The sequence below is a fragment of the Mauremys mutica genome, chromosome 11 (genome assembly GCF_020497125.1).
Source record: "Mauremys mutica isolate MM-2020 ecotype Southern chromosome 11, ASM2049712v1, whole genome shotgun sequence".
Classification (NCBI taxonomy): domain Eukaryota; kingdom Metazoa; phylum Chordata; order Testudines; family Geoemydidae; genus Mauremys; species Mauremys mutica.
Window position 1 is genome coordinate 63,612,228 of NC_059082.1, and position 24,375 is coordinate 63,636,602.

General features: G+C 40.8%; 1 protein-coding gene across 15 annotated transcripts in view; it reads left to right on the plus strand.

The window, feature by feature from the left end:
- Positions 1-24,375, plus strand: part of CLEC16A (C-type lectin domain containing 16A) — a 204,653-nt gene that overhangs the window by 157,204 nt on the left and 23,074 nt on the right. Inside the window, exon 23 of one of the 15 annotated variants that reach the window (XM_044978781.1) lies at positions 4,439-5,413. The exons of 13 other annotated variants lie outside the window; for them this stretch is intronic. In XM_044978781.1, coding sequence (XP_044834716.1) covers positions 4,439-4,449 — 11 coding nt within the window. In that variant the 3' untranslated portion in view covers positions 4,450-5,413. Of the gene's footprint in view, positions 1-1,280; positions 1,302-4,438; positions 5,414-24,375 lie in introns of those variants that run through there. One more of the 15 variants, XM_044978782.1, reaches the window with a different exon arrangement.

Consider the following 24,375-nt stretch of genomic DNA (forward strand, 5'->3'; position numbering starts at 1 on the left):
CCACTTGACTAAGGAGAGACTGAGAGAAAAATGAGGGTGCAGATTGTTACAGCAGGGTCTCTGGCAGTTGAGGATTACACCAACAGAGTGCTTGGCACCCGGCAGCTCTTTGAGGAAAATCAAATTAAAACATTATTTGAAAAAGATTTTGCTTCTCCATTTAGGCTCGACACAAGCCTCACGTGCTTATTCTTGCTCCTAATAGATTGCATTGAGTGTGCATAGACAGAGGAGTTAGCAGATGTGCTGTGCTATGATATTTTTAGTAAGGCATGCAATTCTACACATGCATTAGGTGGTCCAATATGTCATCCTTCTTGCAGCATTACCTTGTATACATGGCGTATGCAAGGTCCAACTGTGTGGGGGACACCATTTTGTTCTACAAAATGTCATCCTCCATGTGCATTTGGGGGCCAGATAGAATTGTCCCATGGGCTGGACCAATGGACGTACAATGCATGGCTTACATACATAGACAGCACACCATTGGTTAGCAGGATTGTTAATCTTTGAAGTTTCATGCCAGCTGCATACCTCAAGAGGATAAGCAGTTGTTCTTTGAACCCAGCTCCCCCAGCTAGTGTCCATTCAAGTCCCATCTTGGACAGAAAACAGGAAATGGTTGGGAGGCATATTGCTAAAATCTGTCTCTGTCAGGGTGGCTTTCTGTTTTGGGAGAAATAATTAAAAATAAAGAAAAAGCTAGCTGAATGCTTGCTGGCAAGGGAGGTTCATTTTAGGGGGTGGAGGAGTTGGAAGAATAGGGGTGAGAGAGGCTTGGGACTGCATTGAGGGGAGAGAGGATAGATGGAGATGGGTGGTAAGGGAGGTGATGGGGGTAGGGAGCTCAAGAGGGAGGGGGTAGGTCACTGGGAGAGGAAGTGGGGAACATAGGGGCAAGGGCAGCTGTAAGTCTCAAGTTCTCCTCTTCTCTATGACAGGATCTGCGGGGTGTCTTTCTATACCATGTGACTGGGATCTGGGGGTCTCTGCCCCCCTTTTTGTGAGCCAGGTTCTGGGGGCCTTGCCATTCTGGGGAAGGGTCACCTTCTTTGAGCGATGCCCCATAATGCCCAGCAGCCATACTCGCACTCTGCCTTTTCACATCAGAGCTACCTGCACTTTCCATACACTCAAAAATGGAGCCTATGCCCCCAGCAGAATCCCACACTTATAAAATTAACAGCCACTTCATACCTTTTTACTTCATACCTTCACATTTGCACACAGGATGCCACCTAACCTATACTGTTCCCTGCCCATCTTTAAATCCACAGACTGATCTCACATTGCACCTCACTACCCATGGCAAGAAGACCCCAGGGCCCTACCACTGACACAACCTACACAATTCTGTATTGAGATGATGCAGACTGGAACCTCAGGGTACGTATGCTTCTCTTTCCTTGGATAACATATATGGAGGGACTGAGAGCCAGATCTCCTCATATCAAAATCACAACTTATTCCTCCACTATTCAATACAGCTACACTTAACATAGTGAATGCAACTGGAATGCTTGCAGCTAATTCCCAGTGGCTATTGCCAGCTCCAGGGGGTCAGAATTAAGGTTCTGTGGGTGTTTACATTAACTCTGAATTTCTGAAGTTTGAGTTTTGCTGAACTCGATGTTCAGGAAGAACACGAGCTATCGATGGACAGCCTAAACTCTGTTAATGAACTTTTTTGCCCTTTAATCATTCTGAATAGGAAGCTTGCAAAATACATGTTAAACAGTTCCTACTAGGAAATATGTCACTGCCAGATAATCAAAGTTGCAATGCATTGTGAAGTATGTATTTAGCAACAGTTCCAAATGTTTCATGGCAGGCACTGCTTTTGGTCACTTTGAATAGCTCTTTGATGGATTTTATGATGGCAAATACATGAAGTAAAATTAGAGTGCTAGGTAATTTTTTTTAATGTATGCTTTTTGGAATGCTACTTTATGAAAAAGAGATTAAAGTATTGTACACAAAGGGTGGCACTTTCAAAGTCATCAAAGTGATTTAGGAACCATGAGTCCTGTTGACTTTCAGTAGGACTTGGGCTCCTCAATTCTTGGTTACGGTGAAACTCCAGAGTTTAGCCATTTGAGTATATCCAGTACTTCTATGCCTTCTTTGCCTTTTATTATTTTTAGATACCAACATCGGTTAACCATGAGTGCACCTAATTTTCAATCTCATCTCTACATTTTTCCTGTATTTGTGGGACATTTTAAATAAGATCATCACTTATGTAATCTAGTTTTTGCTATTTACCCCACATTTTAGTTGTTAAAACCTATATAGCACCGTTCATTGGGGGTTTTGAAGCACTTTATAAACATGTGAGGGAGGTAAAGATTAATACCCAGATTCAACAGAGGACTGAAGCATGTGCTTTGTTGAATAGGGAAGTAGAATTGAAAATCTGAAGTGCTCAAAAATTGAGCCAGGCCACAAAAATAATGAGATTTTAAAAACCCTTTTTCATTTGCCTTTTGATTTGTAGCACTTGGTTTGCATTTTCTGGCTTTTCTCCACAGCCATGAAGGCTAGAAAACTTTTATTTTATTTTAATGACAGCAGAGATTGTCGTCGCATTGCAGGTCTCCAGAAGTTTGGGGAAAACACCAGATATCATGAGACTTTTGATAGAATTGCAACAGCTGGCAGGACAGTGGATGGGATTATCATATGTTTAAGTGCTTTGTTGAATTAGGACCTATATCCCTGTGCATGTTACTCAAAACCTAGCCACTAGCAGCTGCTAAAACCTAATATTTCCACAAAATATTTGGAAAACTATACTTTTGTTGGAATTGCAGCTTCATACATACAGTGGCACATTTTTCTCTTCAATGAATTTGTTCATCTTTTGTTCAACTAGTTATAGCCACTTTTTGATTGCAGACAGCGTCTTTTTAATGCACACTGAAAATAATTTATTGGAACATTTTGACAGTCATCTACAAAGGTAAAAGAAAGGAAGATGGAGAGAAGTAACAAGCTAATGGGGAGGAAAATAGGTCACTGAAGCTCAGAAGAGAGGCAAAACTCAAATCAAGGATTAGGAAAAGTGTGGGTGGGTGAAAGGACCATTTAACAAGAAGTTACAGTCAGCTTAGTGAAAAGCTGTGGATTTAAAAGGTGGTAGGAAGGAGTGGGGGTAAAATTACAGTCATTGAATGCTGAAAAAACATACACCATGTGGTAAAATGTTGAGACTAAAAATTATTAGAGCATGTCTGCCATGTAATCCATTTTTGGGTACTGATTAGAGCTGTGCAAACTGCTGGCAGCAAAATCCCAGAGCTCACAAAACTTGTCAGGTTTTGTGTTTTTTGTAGCAAACCTGGTCTGAGCTTCACATCTGTAATATTTGTGACCATGGATGGATTATTTTGAATCAAAACAGTACAGAATTTGCAGTGATGGTTGACATAGTTTTTGAGATTTGGGGTTTAAACCTACGCAAGTTGAAATTGAAGAGAATGTTTGCATGAAGTTGTGTGAAGGAAAACCACCACTTTTTGGCAAAGGTGTAAAAAATAAAGGGCATTTGAATTTCAAACTTTGTTTTTTACTGACTGTATATGCACAGAGAAGCCTGAGTTATGGATTGTTTGACTTATCTTGTAACGTTTGGGATGACAATCCAGGAAGAGGTGGAAAGTTGGCAGAACCCACTGGTTTGCTCTTGGGCACTAACTGACTATGCAGATCAGAGTTATTAGAGCAATATGGGGAGGAAAAGAGACAACACCGCAGCCTAGGTGAATGGAGATATGACTATGGGAGAAAACTGTTTCTCTCGTTGGAGGACTGTTTCATGTCTCCATTTCGTAGATTTTTTTTCCCCCCTCCACTGTGTTTTGTCCTGATCTGTAGGACTGTCTCCTTATTTGAGATGACAGAATTAAAGCTAAACCATTCAGAAGTGGAGGCAGAGGGGGAAACTCTGAAATTTAAGACACAGTGAACATGGCCTTCATCGCCCTCAAAGAACTAATACTGTTAAAGTAAAACTGAAGAGCTATGGCAACTTCATGTCTGCACTGAAACATCAGTGGCATCTTATAAAGCATTCCATGGCAATATTGTTAATACATATTTAAGAAACTTAATGTTGCCCTGTGAAACTTGCCAATTTTTATCATGCAGAAAGTGCATTCTTCTATAGCAGCTTAGGGAAATGCATCCTTCCTGAATGATCAATTAGGTATCGAGTCTTAAATTTCAGGGGAGCATGTTGAAGGATACAGAAGGATCATGGTTATTGGAATGGAAATGGGACACATGTATCAGATTCTGCATTTCTAAATTTTACCTTTTGCCACCATTTGAAAACAAGCTGCAGAGGTTACAGATGAAGGTACCTTTAAGACCTCTTAGGTCTCATTTCACTTCCAATAGCCATGACTAACTCTGCTTACTTTTTTCTTTGCAGATTGTTCCTGAAGAAGTCTCATGGTTGAAATATATCTTTCTTTATCAAGGCTCTCAAGCTGAGGCATTTTAGATGATTGAGATTTTTTTTTAAAAGTGAGATTAACATCCCAGTGCAGCACCTCTAAAATCCATCTGCAGATAAAGTGCTTAAAAACTTGTATTGATTATTTTTATTCTCCATTGATGTGACTTGGTGTGGGTCATCTTTTTCTGTTTTCAGCATGCATTCTTGCTGAATCTGCTTTCATGTTTTCTTGTGTGAGATAATAGCCAGATCCGATACTATTTCTTTTCTCTCATTAGTCAATGTAGCATTGTGTTAATTTCCCGAACTAATTGTTCTGAAAGAGTGCTGTACTTCTAGTTCAGGCCCTGCAAGGAGAAAGATGTTTTGTAGAGGGATACATTTTCATTGCAAAATAGTTGGCAAATTTTGATTAATATTTTGTCCCAGATAACTTAATATAAACCTTCTACTGGTGGTCACAATTTGGCAAAACATGTATTGACCTAACACTCAGTTCATGAGAAAATGTTTGGTTTTTTTCCCCTCTTACTGGTTATTGTGTGACTTACTTTGAAAAGTGAATGTTGGTAGCAAAAAGTATATAACTATGTGATGGGCAAATCACATTTTTTACTATGTAAAAAGCTCACATTTTGGAGCATGCTCTCATCTGAGCTCACCTCGCTTATCTCCTACTAACTGAGATAAATTATGCTCCAGTGTATGTCATTTGTATGGACCTAACTTTGCTTGTTTATAAACATTAACTGTAATGTAAATCACAGTCTTCTGTTCACATCAAACAAATTGAGGCACAGTAAGCACTTTTGGTGTGTGCGTTCTATGATTGCATGTTTGTAGAAAGCTCAACGTAATGAAGCTGAGTAAGCTGCTAGAGTGAAATAAATCATCACTTGTGAGTATTTCCAATGGCAAGAAACTGGAATTTGTTAAAATTCTAATAAATAATTTAACACTGAAGAATTACTTCATATTTTTGTCTGATTGGAAAGAAGGTATGTTTCTGTTAGGTTTAACTATTTTAGAGACAAGGTGGTTGAGGTAATGTCTTTTATTGGACCAACTTCTAGTTAGTGTGTGTGTGTGTGTGTGTGTGTGAGAGAGAGAGAGAGAACGCTGTCTCTCACCAACAGAAGTTGGTCCAATAAAAGATATTACTGCATCCACCTTGTTTCTAATATCCTGGGACCGACACAGCTACCACACTGCGCAGGTTTAACTATTGATGTATTTGTGAACTATTAAGCTTTTCTCTGAAAACATGGCGCATCTTTTTGCTTTGTCTTCCTCCGTGACACACAGAAGAATAGGCCAAAGTGGGAGCACACGCATCAGAAAAAATGTGCTGTATGTTTTTCAGATATTTCCTGCGTCTATTATGGGAAATATGTCTAGGACTATAAAACTGCAGGCAGGTAGAGAGATACTTCATTTTAATGAGAAGTTGAGGCCTTCTTTAGTGTGCTTTAATTTCTGTTTGGACTTGTTTTTTCATCCATTTTTTTAATTTATTTAACTTAGTGGCCTAATGTCTGTCTAATTCTACTCATACTGATAACGTAAAGTATCTGACATGCTAGGAACATGATGAATGTGGGAAGTATACTGGAAAAATTGCCATCAAAAAAGAGCAATGTTCACAGAACAGCAGTTCCTGCCAAATATCAGTCTAAGTCCTTTAGAAGATTTCAGTTTGCTGGTCATCCCAGTGCAGAGAAATTCTGAAACTTTTTCTGAATTACAATATTGAAAAGCACACTAGCAGTTACAATTGCCTTTTATGGGAACTAATTGAACAGTCACAATGATTATGATATGATGAGGCTCATTACATGGCTCAGAAACATAGCAGACTTACACCGAGGTTTTCAGACACTGAAGAGCCAGAACCCCAGTCTAAATAACTTTGGTAAATGTAATTAACAAAACACAATTATTGTTTTTGTATTATCTTTTCCTGTAATTGCCATGTACCATTGATATGTATGCTAACCAGAAGCTTCCTCTTTCTGGTTCATCTCCTGCTGCCTGATTGTAGCATTTAATCAATCAGTTGATTGTAGCATTAAAGTTACTTTGTATTGTGTCAAGGATTCAGATGATAGGATAATTAGAAATGAACCAAGGAAGAAAACCAGTGGTTGGAAGAAAACCAGTGACCTCAACAATTTAGATCAAATTTGGACAGGTGGTACTGAGGGTTGTGGTGGGTTGTTGGGTTTTTGTTTTTTTTTAAAAAGGTGCTTGTTGATGCTCACTTAAACTTTTCTCATCTATGTGGTCTTGTACATTGTACATTTGTGGGAGTCCATAGCCAACAAAAGGAAGAAATTTGAGGTCCAATATTAATTTGAGATTTAGAGAAAGCTCCTAAGTCCTAGATGGTCTCTGGCAGAGTATCCTCTTTCTGTTGGCAGCCTGAGGTACTGAACAGACTCTTTTGCCACACTCAGCATATGCCTCTTTGCTAACAAAACAGATTTCCCATTGCTAGTTCTGCAAGACACTCTTAAGTTTACTAAGACAGGAAGCTTGTGTGGTAAAAAAACTGTAGTTTGGACAAAGCAAGTTATATAATAATGGACGCAGACAACCTCAGATAAATACAAACACTCAGTTTCACCACTGAGAATCTAAATCCATGTGCGCTAAAATAAATTTTGGATTTTTTCTCTAGACTTCCAATATGTTTGTTGATAGAGCTCTATCTGTGCAAGCAACCCTTGTTGGCTTACAGAAATGTATGCGCTTAATTAATGAGAATAAAATTTTATGCTAAAAATGTAAGCCTAGGTGTAAAAACAGCTGCAACAGACTAGTCATTGGTAAAGCTGAGGAATTCCAAATCAAGAACAGTGGATGGGATTTCACTTTAACATAGCTGTTGACCGACAATTGAGTTAAGGAAAAGCAAATTTATATGTAATATTTTAATGGTTAGAGAATGAGAGTGGGGAATAGGATTCCTGGTTTCTATTCCCAGCTCTATTGCAGATGTTGTCCATGACTTACTGGAGGCAAGTCTGTTCCCATCATCTTTAAAATGGGCATGAAACTTTCTTACTTCACAGAGGCAATTTGGGCATGAATGTGCATAAAGCTTCTTGAGATCCTTGGCTGAAAGTTGCTATAGAAGCATAGATTACATGAAAGTCAGCAGAGCAGTACAGTTTTAGGTCTTATTAGATTTAATAGGCAATTAGTGTAAAGTTCTAAGGTCTAATTGCTTGTCCTTAAATTCTTAATTATGAAAGCTGGAATTGATGAGGTTTTCATCTAAAACTTCTCAGGGAGTCACAGCAATGATTAAGTGAGGAGGTCAAAAATTCAAAATTCAGTTTATGAACAATTCATTGTAGAAGTTTGGTGATGTTCAGGGCTGGGTGTCTGTAGGACTAGGTATCCAAGATAAGTGGAGGCCTCTTCAACTCTTGCAAACGGGGGTGTAGTAGTTCCCTTAAGCCTCCCAGCCCCATCAGTAGAAGCTTGGTTTTTCATCCCTATTTGTATTCCTTTCCCTTAAGCTTAATCCACGCCCTCCCTCTCAACGCTTTAATTTATGTAGTTTGTTAAAAATAAACAGCCTCAAATGTATTTAATTTCAGTTCAAGTTTCTAAACTACTTTCACTTGGTAGATACTGATCAGCCCATCTAGAGACCACACACACCCGTCTCTGGAAAGAGACACTAAAGTCATACTCATTGACTCTCCTAAAAATGGATTTTTATCCACCCTGGTAGACAGCATGGATTAGTCAAGTAAAGACACGCCTGAAGGTAATGGGTATGTTCCCGATTACATACCTTACGTGTCTCTCTACACGTCCAAGCCATGCCTCCCCACGTATGCTGTTGTTGTTTGCAGTGTAGTGTCTTGCAGCCTCTCTGCTGCTGGAGTCCTTCCTCAGTGAAAGGCTGAGAAAATGGGGAAAGTCTCCATCTGCTCCCACTTCTGGAGCCTTTCCCTGCTGCCTCCTCCCTCCAGAGCCTTTTAGTGACACATGTAGCTACGCACCACTGTGTGGAAGCAGCTTGCATTTCACTGACATGTAGCTTCACGTACACAGCACACCGCCACCAGTGGCATGTAGATGTAGGCCTAGGGTGCCAATATGTGGTAACTAAAACTTAATGGAACTTAAGCTGCCAAAACCTCAGAAAAATGCTCTTTTGGCACAGTGCAGTTTGCAAGAAATAAGTTTATCTTTGTAAGCAGTAATTATAAAAGTCAGGTACAAGTTCTCTCCATTTCAGGCACGTATAATAGTTCAAAACTGAGTCTATGGATTTATTGCTTGGAATTAGTCCAAAAGATATAAATAACTTATACCTAAAAGAAACAGTCTGTCTTAATTATTTTGAAGACAAATTGTTAGTACGCTACTGGGACTTGAAGAAGAGCAGCAAGTTTGGTAATCAAACTGTTGTTGAGGGTTTAATAGACCTACCTAGCTGGTCTTTTTCCTTGTGTCTTAAAAATACTTGATTGAGTTTCAGATGGTCTGCAGTATTTGTCCAGATCTGTGACTGGAAGTTTGATATTTCTCAAGAATTCTGAGTCTGCCCATTGCTGCTAAGTCCATAATGAGTTTACCATGCTCTGTTGACTATACATTTCACAATGTAATATTGCATAATTTGCTTGCTCTAGTATTTTTGCCTGTTAATGTTTGGGGAAAACAGAGACTATATTTAACATTGGTTATTTTGGATTCGCATTTAACAGTCCTATCACTGAGCAATGTGTATGCTATGACGTGTCTTGTTAATTTTGCAGACACACTGCCTTAAAATTCCTTGAGGGCACATGTGCTGCCTTTAACGTGAAGGTGTGGAGAGGGGTAATCAAGGAACCTAAATCTAATGGTAGCCAAAGAAATGATGCTCAAACATGGGGAATCTGAAACAATGCAATCAGTAAGAAATTATACCATATTCTTAACACAAACAGATTTACATGAAATCATTCTGTTACAGAGATTACAAAATGACAAATGTAAATATCCTGGGACCAACACGGCTACAACACAAATCTAAAAGCATATGGGATCTACTTTTTCAGCACCTTAATGCCTTAGAGATTCCATGTTTGTAGTGTCTCAATGATTGCCAAATCCTATTTGTTCATTTGACAAGTCATTGTTTTTTCTCAGTCCTGCAATTTTACCTTTTCTTTTCTGCAGATATATCTTCAGCACAGCTTAACTGGGTCTGGTTTGCTGGTGTTGAGTGAGAGATCCCAAGTAGCTTTTCAGATCCAGGATATATCTGCAAAGCTGCCAGTTGAGGTGGAGTAGAAATCCCTTAAGTCTAGCAGTATTGATCTGACCATCACCGAGATACCAAAATATAAATCCTTCTAGTGACACTTCCAATCACTTTTCAGAGTTGAATAGAGTGACCAGATGTCCTAATTTTATAGTTGGCATGGCTACTTCCACCTTTTCATGTTCTCTGTATGTATAAATATCTTCTGTCTCTGTGTTCCATTCTATGCATCTGATGAAGTGGGCTGTAGCCCATGAAAGCTTATGCAGAAATAAATTTGTTAGTCTCTAAGGTGCCACAAGTACTCTCATTCTTTTTGCGTATACAGACTAACACGGCTGCTACTCTGAAACCTAATTTTATAGGGACAGTCCAGATATTTAGGGCTTTTCTTATATGGGCTCCTATTACCCCTCACTCCCTGTCCCGATTTTTTACACTTGCTGTCTGGTCACCCTACAGTTGAACTACTTTTTAAAGGAGTTATTACCATTTCAAACTACAGAGGGCTTTGCCACCAAAAAAGAAAAGTCAATATCTCTCTCCCCTAGTCCATTGTCCTTTCTGTCATGAAACTTCTAGGCTTCCCAACTAAAAAAGGATTTAGCAGAGCATTCTCCTTCCAGCTGACTTTTAATTGTAATCACATAATTAGCAAGCATCACATAATTTTCCCCAACACTAACCCAAAATCTGAAAGAAAAATGAAAGCCCTATCCTTATTCCTTAGTGATTTGGTTAAACTGGATAGGCATAAAAATATATGTATATGTTCTGCATTGTGCTTCCTGGTCCCGATGTTATTAATCTCTTCTCTGGTTCTTTTTTTAAAAGCACTCTACTATTACTGGTAACATGTAGTGTAATTGTTCCCATTTCCTTCCAGGAATTTGATATAAGTTTTCATTTCATACTTTTCCAGAAATGTTTGTTTTGGTTATGGTCTCCCCTCAGAATCATGACTTATGGGAAGGAAAGGCATTTTTCAAAATGTTCTCTTGTACATTTGAACAGCTTTGGCAACTGAGAGGAGATATTTTGAAAGTAGCTGAGAACTTGTGGATGAACAAAAATTGAATATAATCTTGGCCCAGGCCCTTTTAAAGTATTAAGAATCTCCTTTGATGCACTGTTACTCTACCCTTTGTCATTCATAGTGTGATCATGGCTATCTGTAGCTAATGGGAACTAATTAATTACTGCTTAACCTAGCCAAAAAGTCATAAATGGTTCTCTTTAATAGATGTGACAAATAGTGAGGAAAGTGCAATGTATTGCCAGACACCTGCATCTGACTTTATGGCGTGCACAGCTCAGTTTATCTAATAGCACAGATTATGACATTGTTGCAACAAACAGGTCTTTTTCTGAGAGATGTAGAGCATCTGCAAAAAAAATGTCAACATTGTCAGCATCCATTGGAATAGACTTCAGATTTGGGAGTCAGGAGGTACTTAGCTTCCTTCAGAATGGGGATATATTAAGTTATATAATTCAAAGGCAAGAGCGGTATTTTTCTAGAGTGGATACATTTTAGGCAAGTAAAAAATTATTAATCTTGGTTCACTTCTGTATGGCAATAAAATGCTAACTAGTTAGACCATATTAAAAGTTAAGGAGGAAAAAGGTTAATCAAACTGGTTAACTTAATACAAGAAGAGAGACGTTGTGTTTTAATCTGGATATAAACTGTATGAAATGGGATGCAATTTTGGAGTCAGCCAAAGCATTATAGATCATGCTTGCAGCAGTGTTTATAATTAAAGTTGCAGAACACTTTCCATTATAAGACTCTGTTTTCAGTTGCTTATAACTTTGACAGATTTTACCCTTTTGAGCTGAAATTTCTGAGCCAGGTGTCTATCTCTGACATTTTTTTATATTTTAACCAAAAAGAGTTCATTTTTTTCCAAGAATGAAATTAGGAAAATGTTAATACCTTTTTTTTTAAAAAAACCATTTTAACTGCTGAGAAGTTCTAGTACAGGGGTAGGCAACCTATGGCCCGTGCACCAAAGGCGGGGCACAAGCTCATTTTCAGTGGCACTCATGCTGCCCGGGTCCTGGCCACCGGTCCGGGGGGCTCCACATTTTAATTTAATTTTAAATGAAGCTTCTTAAATATTTTACAAACCTTATTTACTTTACACACAACAATAGCTTAGTTATATATTAGACTTATAGAAAGAGACCTTCTAAAAACGTAAACATGTATTACCAGCACGCAAAACCTTAAATTAGAGTGAATAAATGAAGACTCGGCACACCACTTCTGAAAGGTTGTCGACCCCTATTCTAGTATTACCATGCTTTGATGCAGGGACTTGAAGTTTGGCAGAGAAGTTGCTCTAGTATCGAAGGTGCTGGTCCCAGTGAATAACCATCCAAATTTGTAGGCCTCTGAAAATCAGTATTTGCACATTTTCAGTAGAAGTTTATTAGAGTTTGGCCACAAAATTCTCCAACATTCCTTTTCCACTGAGTAGGACTTTTCCTGCAGTTACTCCTCCCATCTGTCACTGTGGCACTGGACACCAGACCTGATCAGGGACATATTCTTCTGTGTTCTCAATTCTCCCACTTATGACACCTAAACCTCATGGACGAGAAGGAGAAAGTACCTGACTCTAGTGCAAGGGACTGACTAGCAAGTGTGTGGGGAAGGGAAGGGAGAATGGGACCGAGCGGGGAAGAGACAGGAGTAGAAGGGTTTGTAACTGCTAGAGAATATTCTCATTGGGCCTTGGAATGGAATGCAGGATTCCTGGGTCACGACATTTCTCTGTTGCCAACAAATATTTGTTAATCCCACTGTCAAAATGTCTCATACCCTTTTGTTGTCTGGAGGATCCTTGTCTTATTTGTTTCATAATTTGGAAGGTGTGTGGTGAATGAGGGTTGGGATTGCAGGAAGAGAAGGAATGGTCTCATAGTTAAGACTGTTAAATGGCACCATAGAGAACTGGATTCTGCCCTGCCACAGAGTTTGTATGTGATAGTAGGCAAATAACTTACAATGGCTCCATGTGAAAAAAATAGTTTTGTGTTTCTCATGTTCCAACTTGAGATCTAGGGCCTGATCTGTAAAACTACTGAGCTCACACAAGTGCAAGTGAAGTCAGTAAGTGTTTGCTCCGAATATGTATCAAGTGCTATAAAATGCTGAGTACTCTGAAAAATCAGGCCCTAGGCTTCTTAAATTGATCATCCAAACTCGGCATATACTTTTGGCAGCTTTGGCTTTAATCTCTCTCTGTCTCAGTTCCCCATCTTTAGAATACCTTTTTCTGCCAAAGGTATATTGTGAAGACAAATTCATTAGTGTTTGTGAAGCACTCATAAAATATCCAGAAGGAAAATAATTCTTTATTCAGTGCAAGATTTGGAGGGTGTGTGGTAAATAAGGTGTGAGACTACACACTGATAAGAATAAAAAGATGTAATAAATATCTGAATCCCTTTGCATTGACATGAACATTAATACTCTACCATCGGTTTCCTTCCAAATACATAAATGACCAATGCAGTTATGGGTGGATCATTATCCACGCCCTGAGTATCTAGAAAGCGGCAGCCTGGGGGGATGAAGGTACAAACTAAGAGCATAGTCCTGCAAAACCCACGTCATCTCACTGAAGTCAGTGGGGCTATTTCTGTGACGTTAGGCCTGGTTTACACACACAATTTTTACCAGTATAACTATTTGGGTTAGGGGTGTGATTTTGTTTTTACCAAAATAGTTAATCCACTTCAGTCCCTAAAACGGGTGCACTTCTACTGGTATAAAGATGCATTATACTGGTATAACTTATTCCCATCCTTGTTGAAGCATAGTGAACTCTTGCAGGAGGAGCAAAATAATAAGGAAAGTTAAGTTTACAAAAAATTAAATATAAGCAAGTTAGAGGTAAGGAGAAGGAACATGAACTTTAATTTGTAAAACTGACAGAACAGAAGGCAGTCAGTGATATGGAGCAAGAGGCTAGAGTTCTTAACAAGTTAGTCCTGATTACTTTTGCCCCATGGTCTTTTTAATAGCCTGGTTGAGAAGCAGCTGCAAGTTCTATTTAATGTTCACCTTTTAACATCCGCAGATCAGCACCTAATTTCTTTGCTCAGGGAGGAGCCTGCAGTTACTGCAGAATAGGGTTGAGGTTCCATTGTTAAAGCTCTCTGTAAAAGGTTACATGCTGCCTACTCATACTACACCCAACTCTAACCTATATCAGGCCCACTCTAAAAAGAGCAAAAAAAAGTCTTGTAAAAGTGAGCGAGAAGGTGAATTTTCCTGTGTCTTGCTCGTTATCGGGGATTGACTGAAATGAAAAAATAGAACTGAAACTTTTGTGATTGCTCAGAAATGATTGTGCTTTGCCTGTGTGGTCTCAAGGACATTGATTGTTCCCTGTTTCCCAGCATAACTGGTCTTCCAGAATGTGAAGCATGTACCAGAAACCTAATATGCATTTACTTTTGAAAAAAATAAACTTCAGTGGGCATGAATGCTACAGAACTCCTTCAAATTTGAAGTAGTTCAGTTTGTGGTTCCCTTCACATAAACCATCAGGCGCCATTGTGTGCAGCCTCAGTTTGTTAATTCATCTAAAAGATTGTGGAAGATCAATCAGTTTGGTTTCTGAAACAAACATAAATAAATCGTGTGTTTTACAGTATAGATAGCTGCTTACTACACAGGTTTTTTTTTCCCCCCCTCTAAAATAGGTATATTCTACTATGGTTATGTGCACATTTTTAAAACAGATTTTGATGTGAGACTTAATGAACATTGACTTAAAATACCAGAAAATCCTGATATGTCTCTGTAATTCTTCCACAGTGGATAGGTGTGTGGTCTTAATGAGATGGACAGAATAGTGTGCAAACATTGAGCTATATGAGTATAGACACACTTCATAATCTTTACTGTTACTACCATGCTCTCCATAGATTCTTTAAAATGGAGCCAGGAATGGTGCTGTATCCTAAAATGAAAGATTGTGGTTAAGTCAGAAGATTTTTCTGGGAATTATGGAACAAAGTCATAGGAGATATTGTAGGAATATCATGGCATGTGATACGAGACTTTATGGTGGATTTATGTATTGTAACAATGAAATTTAGAAGTACAGCAAATGAAATTCAAAAACTTATTTAAATGGAAAAGTACAAACACGGTCTCTAGAGCCAACTAAGAACCAAGTCCCCAGCCCTGCAACAAGCTCCATGTAGGTCTGAAATAGCATGTTGGTATGATAGGTATTAACTTTCTCATTACTTAACATTAAGTTACTTTGAGACTACCTGCTGCTAAGTAAAGTAAATATATATTAAGTTATCATGTCTGCACTTGCATGTTTCCTTAGGAGCTTAATAAATTGTTTCTTTCCATTCCAAGTGCCAGACCGTGATTTAAATTGAAATATTTATGTAAGCAACCATAGGTGCTGGAACTAAGGGTGCTGCCACACCCCTTGGCTTGAAGTGGTTTCCATCATGTATAGGGTTTACAGTTCGGTTCAATGGCCCCACTATACAAATTGTTCCAGCACCCCTGTAAGCAGCCCTAGTTAAAAAGCAGTCTCGAACTGCAAAAGCTTGAGTGAATCCAAGAGAGAATTATTTTAATTTTCCATCTCATTACAATGGATGTAATTTTTAAAATTTAGGCTGGGATTTTCAAAGATGCCTAAGAGAATCAGGCACTCAATTTCCATGGAAAATCAATCAGATTAGGTGACCTAATTCCCTTTAAGCAGAGGGAAAATCAAAGCCCAAATGCATGGAGTGAAATGCTGGTCCTAAAGAAGCCAATGGAAGTTTTGTCATTCACTCCAGTAGGGCCAGGATTTCACCATAGTATGCCATGTGGACTTTACTATGGTATCTTGTATGTTGCAACAACGTATTTGTACAGTGATAAATGTTTACATTGAGCAACACTGAATTTATTATGGTATATACAAATGATGGAAACAAATTAACCATTTAGTATGTCTATATTTTTGCATAACATTGGAACTATTAATTTATCTTACCTTTAAGTCTCCAACTAAAGTACTGATAAAATGTTTAGTGAGGGAAGCACTAGTCATTTCATGTTCTGCTTTGTGGGCTAATTAAAAAACAAGAAATTCAGTTCTCAAAACAAAGTATCTGCCAATAGGAAATTGAAATATCAAATTGCTTAATTTATGTTTAATACAGAATCATAAATTCAGGGATCATGTCAGAAACAACAAACAAACAAAAGTATGTCTATACAGAGATACGATTGCAGCACATGTAGGCCTGGTCTACACTAGGTGTTTAAATCGGTTTTAGGAGCGTAAAACCGATTTAACGCCAAAACCGTCCACACTAGGAGGCACCTTATATCGATTTTAATGGCTCTTTAAACCGGTTTCTGTACTCCTCCCTAACGAGAGGAGTAACGCTAGTATCGGTATTAACATATCGGATTAGGGTTAGTGTGGACGCTGATCGACGGTATTGGCCTCCGGGAGCTATCCCACAGTGCACCAGTGACCGCTCTGGACCGCAATCTGAACTCGGATGCAGTGGTCAGGTAAACAGGAAAAGCCCCGCGAACTTTTGAATATTTCCTGTTTGCCCAGCGTGGAGCTCCGATCAGCACGGGTGGCGATGCAGTCCGAAATCAAAATAAAAAAAAGAGCTCCCGCATGGACCATGCGGATGTGATCGCTGTAAGGGCAGGCAAATCCGTTCTATCAGCGCTCCGTTACAGAAGATGAAATTCAGAATCCTTTTTTAAAAATCTCCAGACAGACGCCATAGCAGGGACTCAGCGCACTGCAGCGTGACAAGCGTAACGGAAAGCCAAAGAATCAAATGGATGCGCATGGACTGGAGGACTGAAGCTATCCCACAGTTCCTGCAGCCTCCTAAAATTATTTGCATTCTTGGCTGAGCTCCAAATGCTTCTAGGGTCAAACACAGTGCCCGCGGGTCAGGGCATAGCTTGGCAATCTACTCACCCACCCCCCACCCACCCCCAGAAGCGAAAGGTAAAACAATCCTCTGACTCTTTTACATGTCACCCTATCTTTACTGAATGCTGCAGATAGACGCGATAGTGCAGCACTCAACACCAACATCCTTGCTCCCCCCCCGTCATGGGCGGCTGATGGTACAAAAGGATGGAAATGCATCCTCATCATCAGCATAAGCTGATTGTGCAAAAAGATGGAAATCCATCCTCATCATCAGCCTCAGCTGATGGTACAAAAGGACTGGTAACGGTCCTCGTCATCAGCCTATTGGCCCTAATTTTTTCTGGTGGATGGATGGTGCAATATGGCTGGCAACCATCCTCATCATAGCAACAGGGGGCTGAGCTCCATCAGCCCCCACCCTTCATGTGTAAAGAAAAGATTCAGTTGCCCCTGGACTAGCAGTGGGATGCTGGGCTTCTCTCCTACACACTGCTTAATGTCCTGTCTGGACTATCATAGCAGCTGGAGGCTGCCTTCCACTCATTTCTCACTAACAAGTCAGTGTGTCTTATTCCTGCATTCTTTATTAATTCATCACACAAGTGGGGGGACAATGCTACGGTAGCCAAGAAAGGCTGGGGGAAGAACGGAATCAACAGGTGGGGTTGTTACAGGAGCACCCCCTGTGAATAGCATACAGATAATAATTTCTGCGGGCTCTGACACAGAGCAGGTGGTTCTCTAGCACACTTGCCTATATTAGGCAGCACTGATTCTATTTTTAGATACCAAAAAGGAGGGATTGACTCAGGGAGTCATTCCCAATTTTTGCTTTTGCGCCCCTGGCTGATCGGCCAGGGGCACTTATGACAGCAGCCAATGGTACAAAACGATGGAAGGTACAATATGGCTAGTAACCACTCTTGGCTTTTGCGCCCCTGGCTGATTGACCAGGGGCACTAGCAGCAAATGGTACAAAAGGACTGGTAGCCATGATCATCCTCAGTTCCAATTTATGGAAGGATTTGGATGGTGCAATATGGCTAGTAACCATCTCTGCTGTCATGCAAAAGCAAAAGCATGCTTCTGTGTAGCGCTGCTGAATCGCCTGTGTGAGCGGCATCTAGTACACATACGGTGAGAGTCACAAACGGCAAAAAAAGCTCCATGATTGCCATGCTATGGCATCTGCCAGGGCAATCCAGGGGAAAAAGACGCGAAATGCTTGTCTGCCGTTGCTTTCCCAGACGAAGGAGTGACTGACGACATTTACCCAGAACCACCCGCGACAATGATTTTTGCCCCATCAGGCACTGGGATCTCAACCCGGAAGTTCCAAGGGGCGGGGGAGGCTGCGGGAACTATGGGATAGCTAGGGAATAGCTACCCACAGTGCAACGCTCCAGAAATCGACGCTAGCCTCGGACCATGGACGCACACCACCGATTTAATGTGTTTAGTGTGGCCGCGCGCACTCGATTTTATAAAATCTGTTTTACAAAACCGGTTTATGCAAATTCGGAATAGTCCCGTAGTGTAGACGTACCCGTAGACATACCTGAGCTAACTTTAATCTAGCTGCAGCACTATGGGCTTGAGTGCCAGCTAGCCACCTGAGAAAGTGTCCACAGTCCCACTTGTATGGCCCATGATGAAGCCCTTGCTGCTCCAGCTTCATTGCTATTTGGTACCTGGCTAGGTTGGGTATATCTACAGGAGAGGCAGTTAAAACCGATGGTTGCAGAGTAGTCCTGTCCTTAGAGAATCCACAACCCTAATATGACTAGCCTCTAACTAAAAGGAGCGCACCTTACCTTAGACCTTTGTTCCTCCTCTGGCGCTGAAACGTTGGGCAGTCCAGTTCCTAACTGTGATACTTCTTCCGCAGTGATGCCAGTGCATTCAGTATCCTCTGTCAGTGTCTTCTCCCAGTTCTTTTTTGGCCTTCCTTGCTTTCTCTTTCCTCCCTTGGGTACCCAGTTTAATGATTGCTTGTCATGTCTCCCATCTTCCATATGGTGTATGTATCCCAACCACCTAAGCCTTCTTTCTTTGATGATATTGTGTAACATGATGTGACTTGTCAGCTCCCTTACTCTCCCGTTTGTTGTTTTTTTTTCCCATAAATTTATAATATATTCCTCAGCCATCTGTGATGAGCAGCTCCAGTCTCTCTTTGTTAGCCACTGTCATTGTCCAAGTCTCTCTTCTGGGTAGTAGTGGGTTCAGTATTATTGCATGGTATAATCTGACCTTTTGTTTGATGTGGAGACTTCCATTTGACCAGATGATGTTCATCCTTCCAAAAGTGTTGTTTCCTAATCTTCTATAATCCTAATCTTCCTAATCATCCAATACCTTCAGATGTCATCATGCTCCCCAGATGATAGAACTCTTCTACCTGTCCAGTGTCCTTCATAATGATCATTTTCTTTGCATTTACTTTCAGTCCAATTTTTGCTGCTTCTCTCTAATACAAGGGCAGTCATTCAGTTCCACATCATGCTTAGTAGAGCAGTGATGTTGGCAAAGTCAAGGTTGTGTAACTCATATCTGCTAAACCATTTTACAATGTTCAGAAGGCTTTTTGTTGCCTGCTTCATCACCCAATCAATTGCAAAGAGGATTGATGATAACACACACCTTTGTCTAAATTAAGTCACAATATTGAACTATTCACCAAGGCCTGTATCTGACTTTACAGCATATCTACTTCATCATGTAAACTCCTTATGTTTGATCAGCTTGCTGGTCTCCCATAGCTTCTAGCTCTCTGTGGAAACTAGCCAACACTTTCTTGAAGTTGATTAAGACAGGCTTTTGCCAAGCAGTATCTTTTTTGGTGATCTGTCTAAGGGTATGTCTACACTACGAAATTAGGTCAAATTTATAGAAGTCGATTTTTAGGAAGCGATTTTATACAGTCGATTGTGTGTGTCCCCACTAAGCGCATTAAATCGGCAGAGTGCATCCACACTACCGTGGCTAAGCGTCAACTTTTGGAGCGTTGCACTGTGAGTAGCTATCCCACAGTTCCCGCAGTTTCCGCTGCCCATTGGAATTCTGGGTTTAGCCCCCACTGCCTGATGGGGCAAAAACATTGTCATGGGTGGTTTGGGGGTACATGTCATCGATCGCCCCTCCCTCCGTGAAGGCAACAGCAGACAATCGTTTTGCACCTTTTTTCCGTGCGGATGCCTTACTGCTTTCAGCAGATGGTGCAGTAGGACTGCTAACCATCGTCATCCAAACACCACTTCCGCTGCAACTCTGCTCTCCTGGTTCCATGAAGTAAATCTATTGTGAGGGCTGCTGTGATCCAAGTAGCCAGCACAATCACTGAGCTGCTGCTATTAAGGGTAGTAACTCTGGGAAATGTGCAGGTCATAGTGGATGGCTTTGCTGCAATGGGATTCCCTAACTGTGGTGGGGCAATAAACGGATCCCATATCCTATCCTGGGACCAGACCACTTTGGCAGCCAGTACATAAACCGCAAGGGGTACCTTTCAATGGTGCTGCAAGCACTGGTGGATCACAAGGGACGTTTCACCAACATCAACATGGGATGGCCGGGAAAGGTACATGGCGCTCACATCTTCAGGAACTCTGGTCTGTTTGAAGGGTCTTACTTCCCAGACCAGAAAATAACTGTTGGGAACGTTGAAATGCCTATAGTTATCCTTGGGGACCCAGCCTACCCCTTAATGCTATGGCTCATGAAGCTGTACACAGGCACCCTGGACAGTAGTAAGGAGCTGTTCAACTTTAGGTTGAGCAAGTGCAGAATGGTGGTAGAATGTGCATTTGGACGTTTAAAAGCGCGCTGGCGCAGTTTACTGACTTGGTTAGACCTCAGCAAAACCAATATTCCAATTGTTATTGCCACTTGCTGTGTGCTATCTGTGAGAGTAAGGGGGAGATGTTTATGGTGGGGTGGGAGGTTGAGGCAAATTGCCTGGCCACTGGTTACATGCAGCCAGACACCAGGGCAATTAGAAGGGCACGCTGCACATCAGAAGCTTTGAAAACCAGTTTCATGACTGGCCAGGCTAGTGTGATAGTTCTGTTCATTTCTCCTTGATGAAAACCCGCCCCCTTGATTCACTCTACTTCCCTGTAAGACAACCACCCTCCCCCCTTCCATCACTGCTGGCAGAGGCAATAAAGTCATTGTTGTTTCAAAATCATGCATTCTTTATTAATTCATCACACAAATAGGGGGATAACTGCCAAGGGAGCCGGGGAGGGGTGGAGGAGGAGGGGAGCACCAGGCGGTGTGGTGGAGGAGGAAAGTACAAGGCCACACTGCACTTCAAAACTTATTGAATGCCAGCCTTCTGTTGCTTGGGCAGTCCTCTGGGGTGGAGCGGTTGGGTGCCTATAGCCCCTCTCCCCCACATTCTTGGGCATCTGGGTGAGGAGGATATGGAACTTGGGGAGGAGGGCAGGTAGTTACATAAAGGCTGCAGCAGCGTTCTGTGCTCCTGCTGCCTTTCCTGCAGCTCCACCAGACGCCGGAGCATATCAGTTTGATGCCCCAGTAGCCTCAGCATTGCATCCTGCCTCCTCTCATCTTGATCCCACCACCTCTCATCTTGCTCCTGCCACCTCTCAGCTCGTTCATTCCTCCTCTCCTCTCGTTCATTTTCTGCTTTCCTGAACTCTGACATTGTTTGCCTCCACACATTCTGCTGAGCTCTTTCAGTGTGAGAGGACTGTATAGCTCAGAGAACATTTCATCGCAAGTGCATTTTTTTCGCCGCCTTCTCTGCGCTAGCCACTCTGCGGGTCCCTGTTGTAGCCTCTGTCCATCATGCTCTTGGAGATTTTTTTTCAAATATTTTGGCATTTTGTCTTTTGGAACGGAGTTCTGATAGCACAGATTTGTCTCCCTAAACAGCGATCAGATCCAGTATCTCCCATTTGGTCAATGCTGGAGATCTTTTGCAATTCTGGGACTCCATGGTCACCTGTGCTGATGAGCTCACCACACTGGCCAAACAGGAAATGAAATTCAAAATTTCCTGGGGCTTTTGCTGTGTACCTGGCTAGTGCATCTGAGTTGAAAGTGCTGTCCAGAGCGGTTGTAATGGAGCACTCTAGGATAGCTCTCGGAGGCCAATACCATTGAATTGCGTCCACACTACCCCAAATTGGACCCGGCAATGTCGATTTCAGCGCTAATCGCCTCATCGGGGAGGAGTACAAAAATTGATTTTAAGACCCCTTTAAGTTGACAAAAATGGCTTCGTCGTGTGGACGGGTGCAGGGTTAAATCAATCTAATGCTGCTAAATTCGACCTAAACACATAGGGTAGACCAGGGCTAAGAAGGAATATCTGTTCAGAACATGATCTACCTGGATGGAACCCAGCCTGTTCTCATAATATCTCATTCACTGCCCTCATTCTATTCAACACAAGTCTCTACCTGTAAAGGGAGGCTGCCTATTCCTGTGAGTCTAACTCTGAGCACAATCCCCAGAGGGACTGAGGATTAATACTTTTTTAGAAACCTTTTTAAAAAAAAAAAAAAAGCTTAGGGGGAAATCCATGTTAGAAGGAAAGGAAGAAATGCTGCTATACCACTTGTTTAAAAAAGTCAGCTATCTGAAAGCTACTGAGATGTTTGAAATGCAAATAGTAGTTTTGGCAGGAGGGATTAGTAGGCAGAGTGCAGGTGGAGTCATTCAAAGGTGCATAATGAGTGCCATTTATCACATCTCTACAGCTGAAGGTGGATATCCCTGCTGAGTGTGGTGTCACATGATCAAGTTGCCGACATAATAATTGCAACACACTGATAGTTATGAAATTTGTATTTCTAATTTTAGTTTCAAGTTACTAAGGTGGCTCTAAATATTCCAGCATATTTCTAATTTAGTTTATGAAGCATAGACATTTTCAAACTTCTTTATCATATGTAAAGAATGTTTGCATGATCTATACTGAATTAGGAGGAATTGCTCCCAGGCAACACAACAGTTTTTTAAAGCAACTGTTATTCGAATTTGAGCTCCTTTGTTTCTCAATGCTTGTTTTTTAAATATATATGAATACAGACACTTTTTAAATAACAAAAATAAAACAGAATGTGTGAGAAACCAGTATAGCGAATATATACAGACGTTTTGTCATGTGCACAAACCCTAGTCCAAGCCTGCACATTTTTTGCAGGAACTCGCATTGCTCTGTACAGAAAAATGTAAATACTGTGTACACCAATGGTAACCTATGTATCATAGACTCTCTTAGATTAATTTCTGTTTTGCTTTAAAAGGCCACAGTTCTAGATCATCTTCCCAATTTTCTTTTTCTTAATTACCTCTTAAGTTTAAGTAAAATGGAATATAAATGATTATACAACACTGAGAGTATAGGAGGTGATTAACTTTTGGAATAGAATGTTACTCAGTAAACCTCTGTTTTTCATGGGCATCGTATTTACTTTGAAAATCTTACAAAGGATTAAAGTGCCTGTGTACAGTCACCTTTCCATGCAAAGGGCCACAAGCTTACCATACGAAAATACGCATAGGGGCTAGAAAACTTCTGGTTTCCATTCTATCGTCAAGCTAAGACAGTGGCTCTCAACCTTTCCAGACTACTGGACCCCTTTCAAGAGTCTGATTTGTCTTGTATACTCCCCAAGTTTCACCTCACTTAAAAACTTATCAGACATAAGAAAATACAACAGTGTCACAGCATGCTATTCTGGAAAAAGTGCTTACTTTCTCATTTTCACCATATATTCCAGTTGATTTATTTTATAATTATAAATATTATACTTACATTTCAGTGTACAGTATAAATTCATGGAGAATATTCCATTAATGGTTATTAGCCAGGATGGGAAGGGATGGTGTCCCTAGCCTCTGTTTGCCAGAAGCTGGGAATGGGTGACAGAGGATGGATCACTTGATTACCTGTTCTGTTCATTCCCTCTGGGGCACCTGGCATTGGCCACTGTCAGAAGACAGTATACTGGGCTAGATGGACTTTGGTCTGCCCCAAGATGGCCATTCTTATATTCTTATGTAGTGTATAGAGCAGTATAAATAAATTATAGTCTATGAAATTTGTATTTGTACTGACTTCACTGTGCTTTTTATGTAGCCTGTTGTAAAACTAGGCAAATATCTAGATGAGTTGATGTACCCCCAAAAGACCTCTGAGTACCGCCAGGGGTACACATACCCCTGGTTGAGAACCACTGATCTAAGCAACCTGATCTATCTCAGGGCACCTCTTGCTGTGGTATTAAGGAGCAGGAAGTTCCTCGACATTTAACCCCTCCCCATACATGCCACCATAATAGCAGGAAATTATGTCCCTAACCAAAAGACGTTGAGTCACCTTCAGATGAGCAACTGCATAGTTCCATTTAGCTTCCTCTTTCCCCATGATAACATTTCTCCAAGATCTAAGCTGCTGTTAACTGGAAATAAATCTCTACAGCTGCAATGCCTACTGCCCATGAGAGTAGGAATGACTGTTGGTTCAACTAGCAATGACTTTGTGGATAGGTTTCCAAGGAAACTTGACTAGTCTTCAGGGGAGCCTGCTATGCCAAGAAGCAGGTTTAGGTAAATATTGAGGAAGCTTGCTCCTGCCCTCCCCATCCTTAAGACTCCTTTTCATAATGCTTACAGAAGTAAACCAAGCCAACCAAAACCAAAGTTGT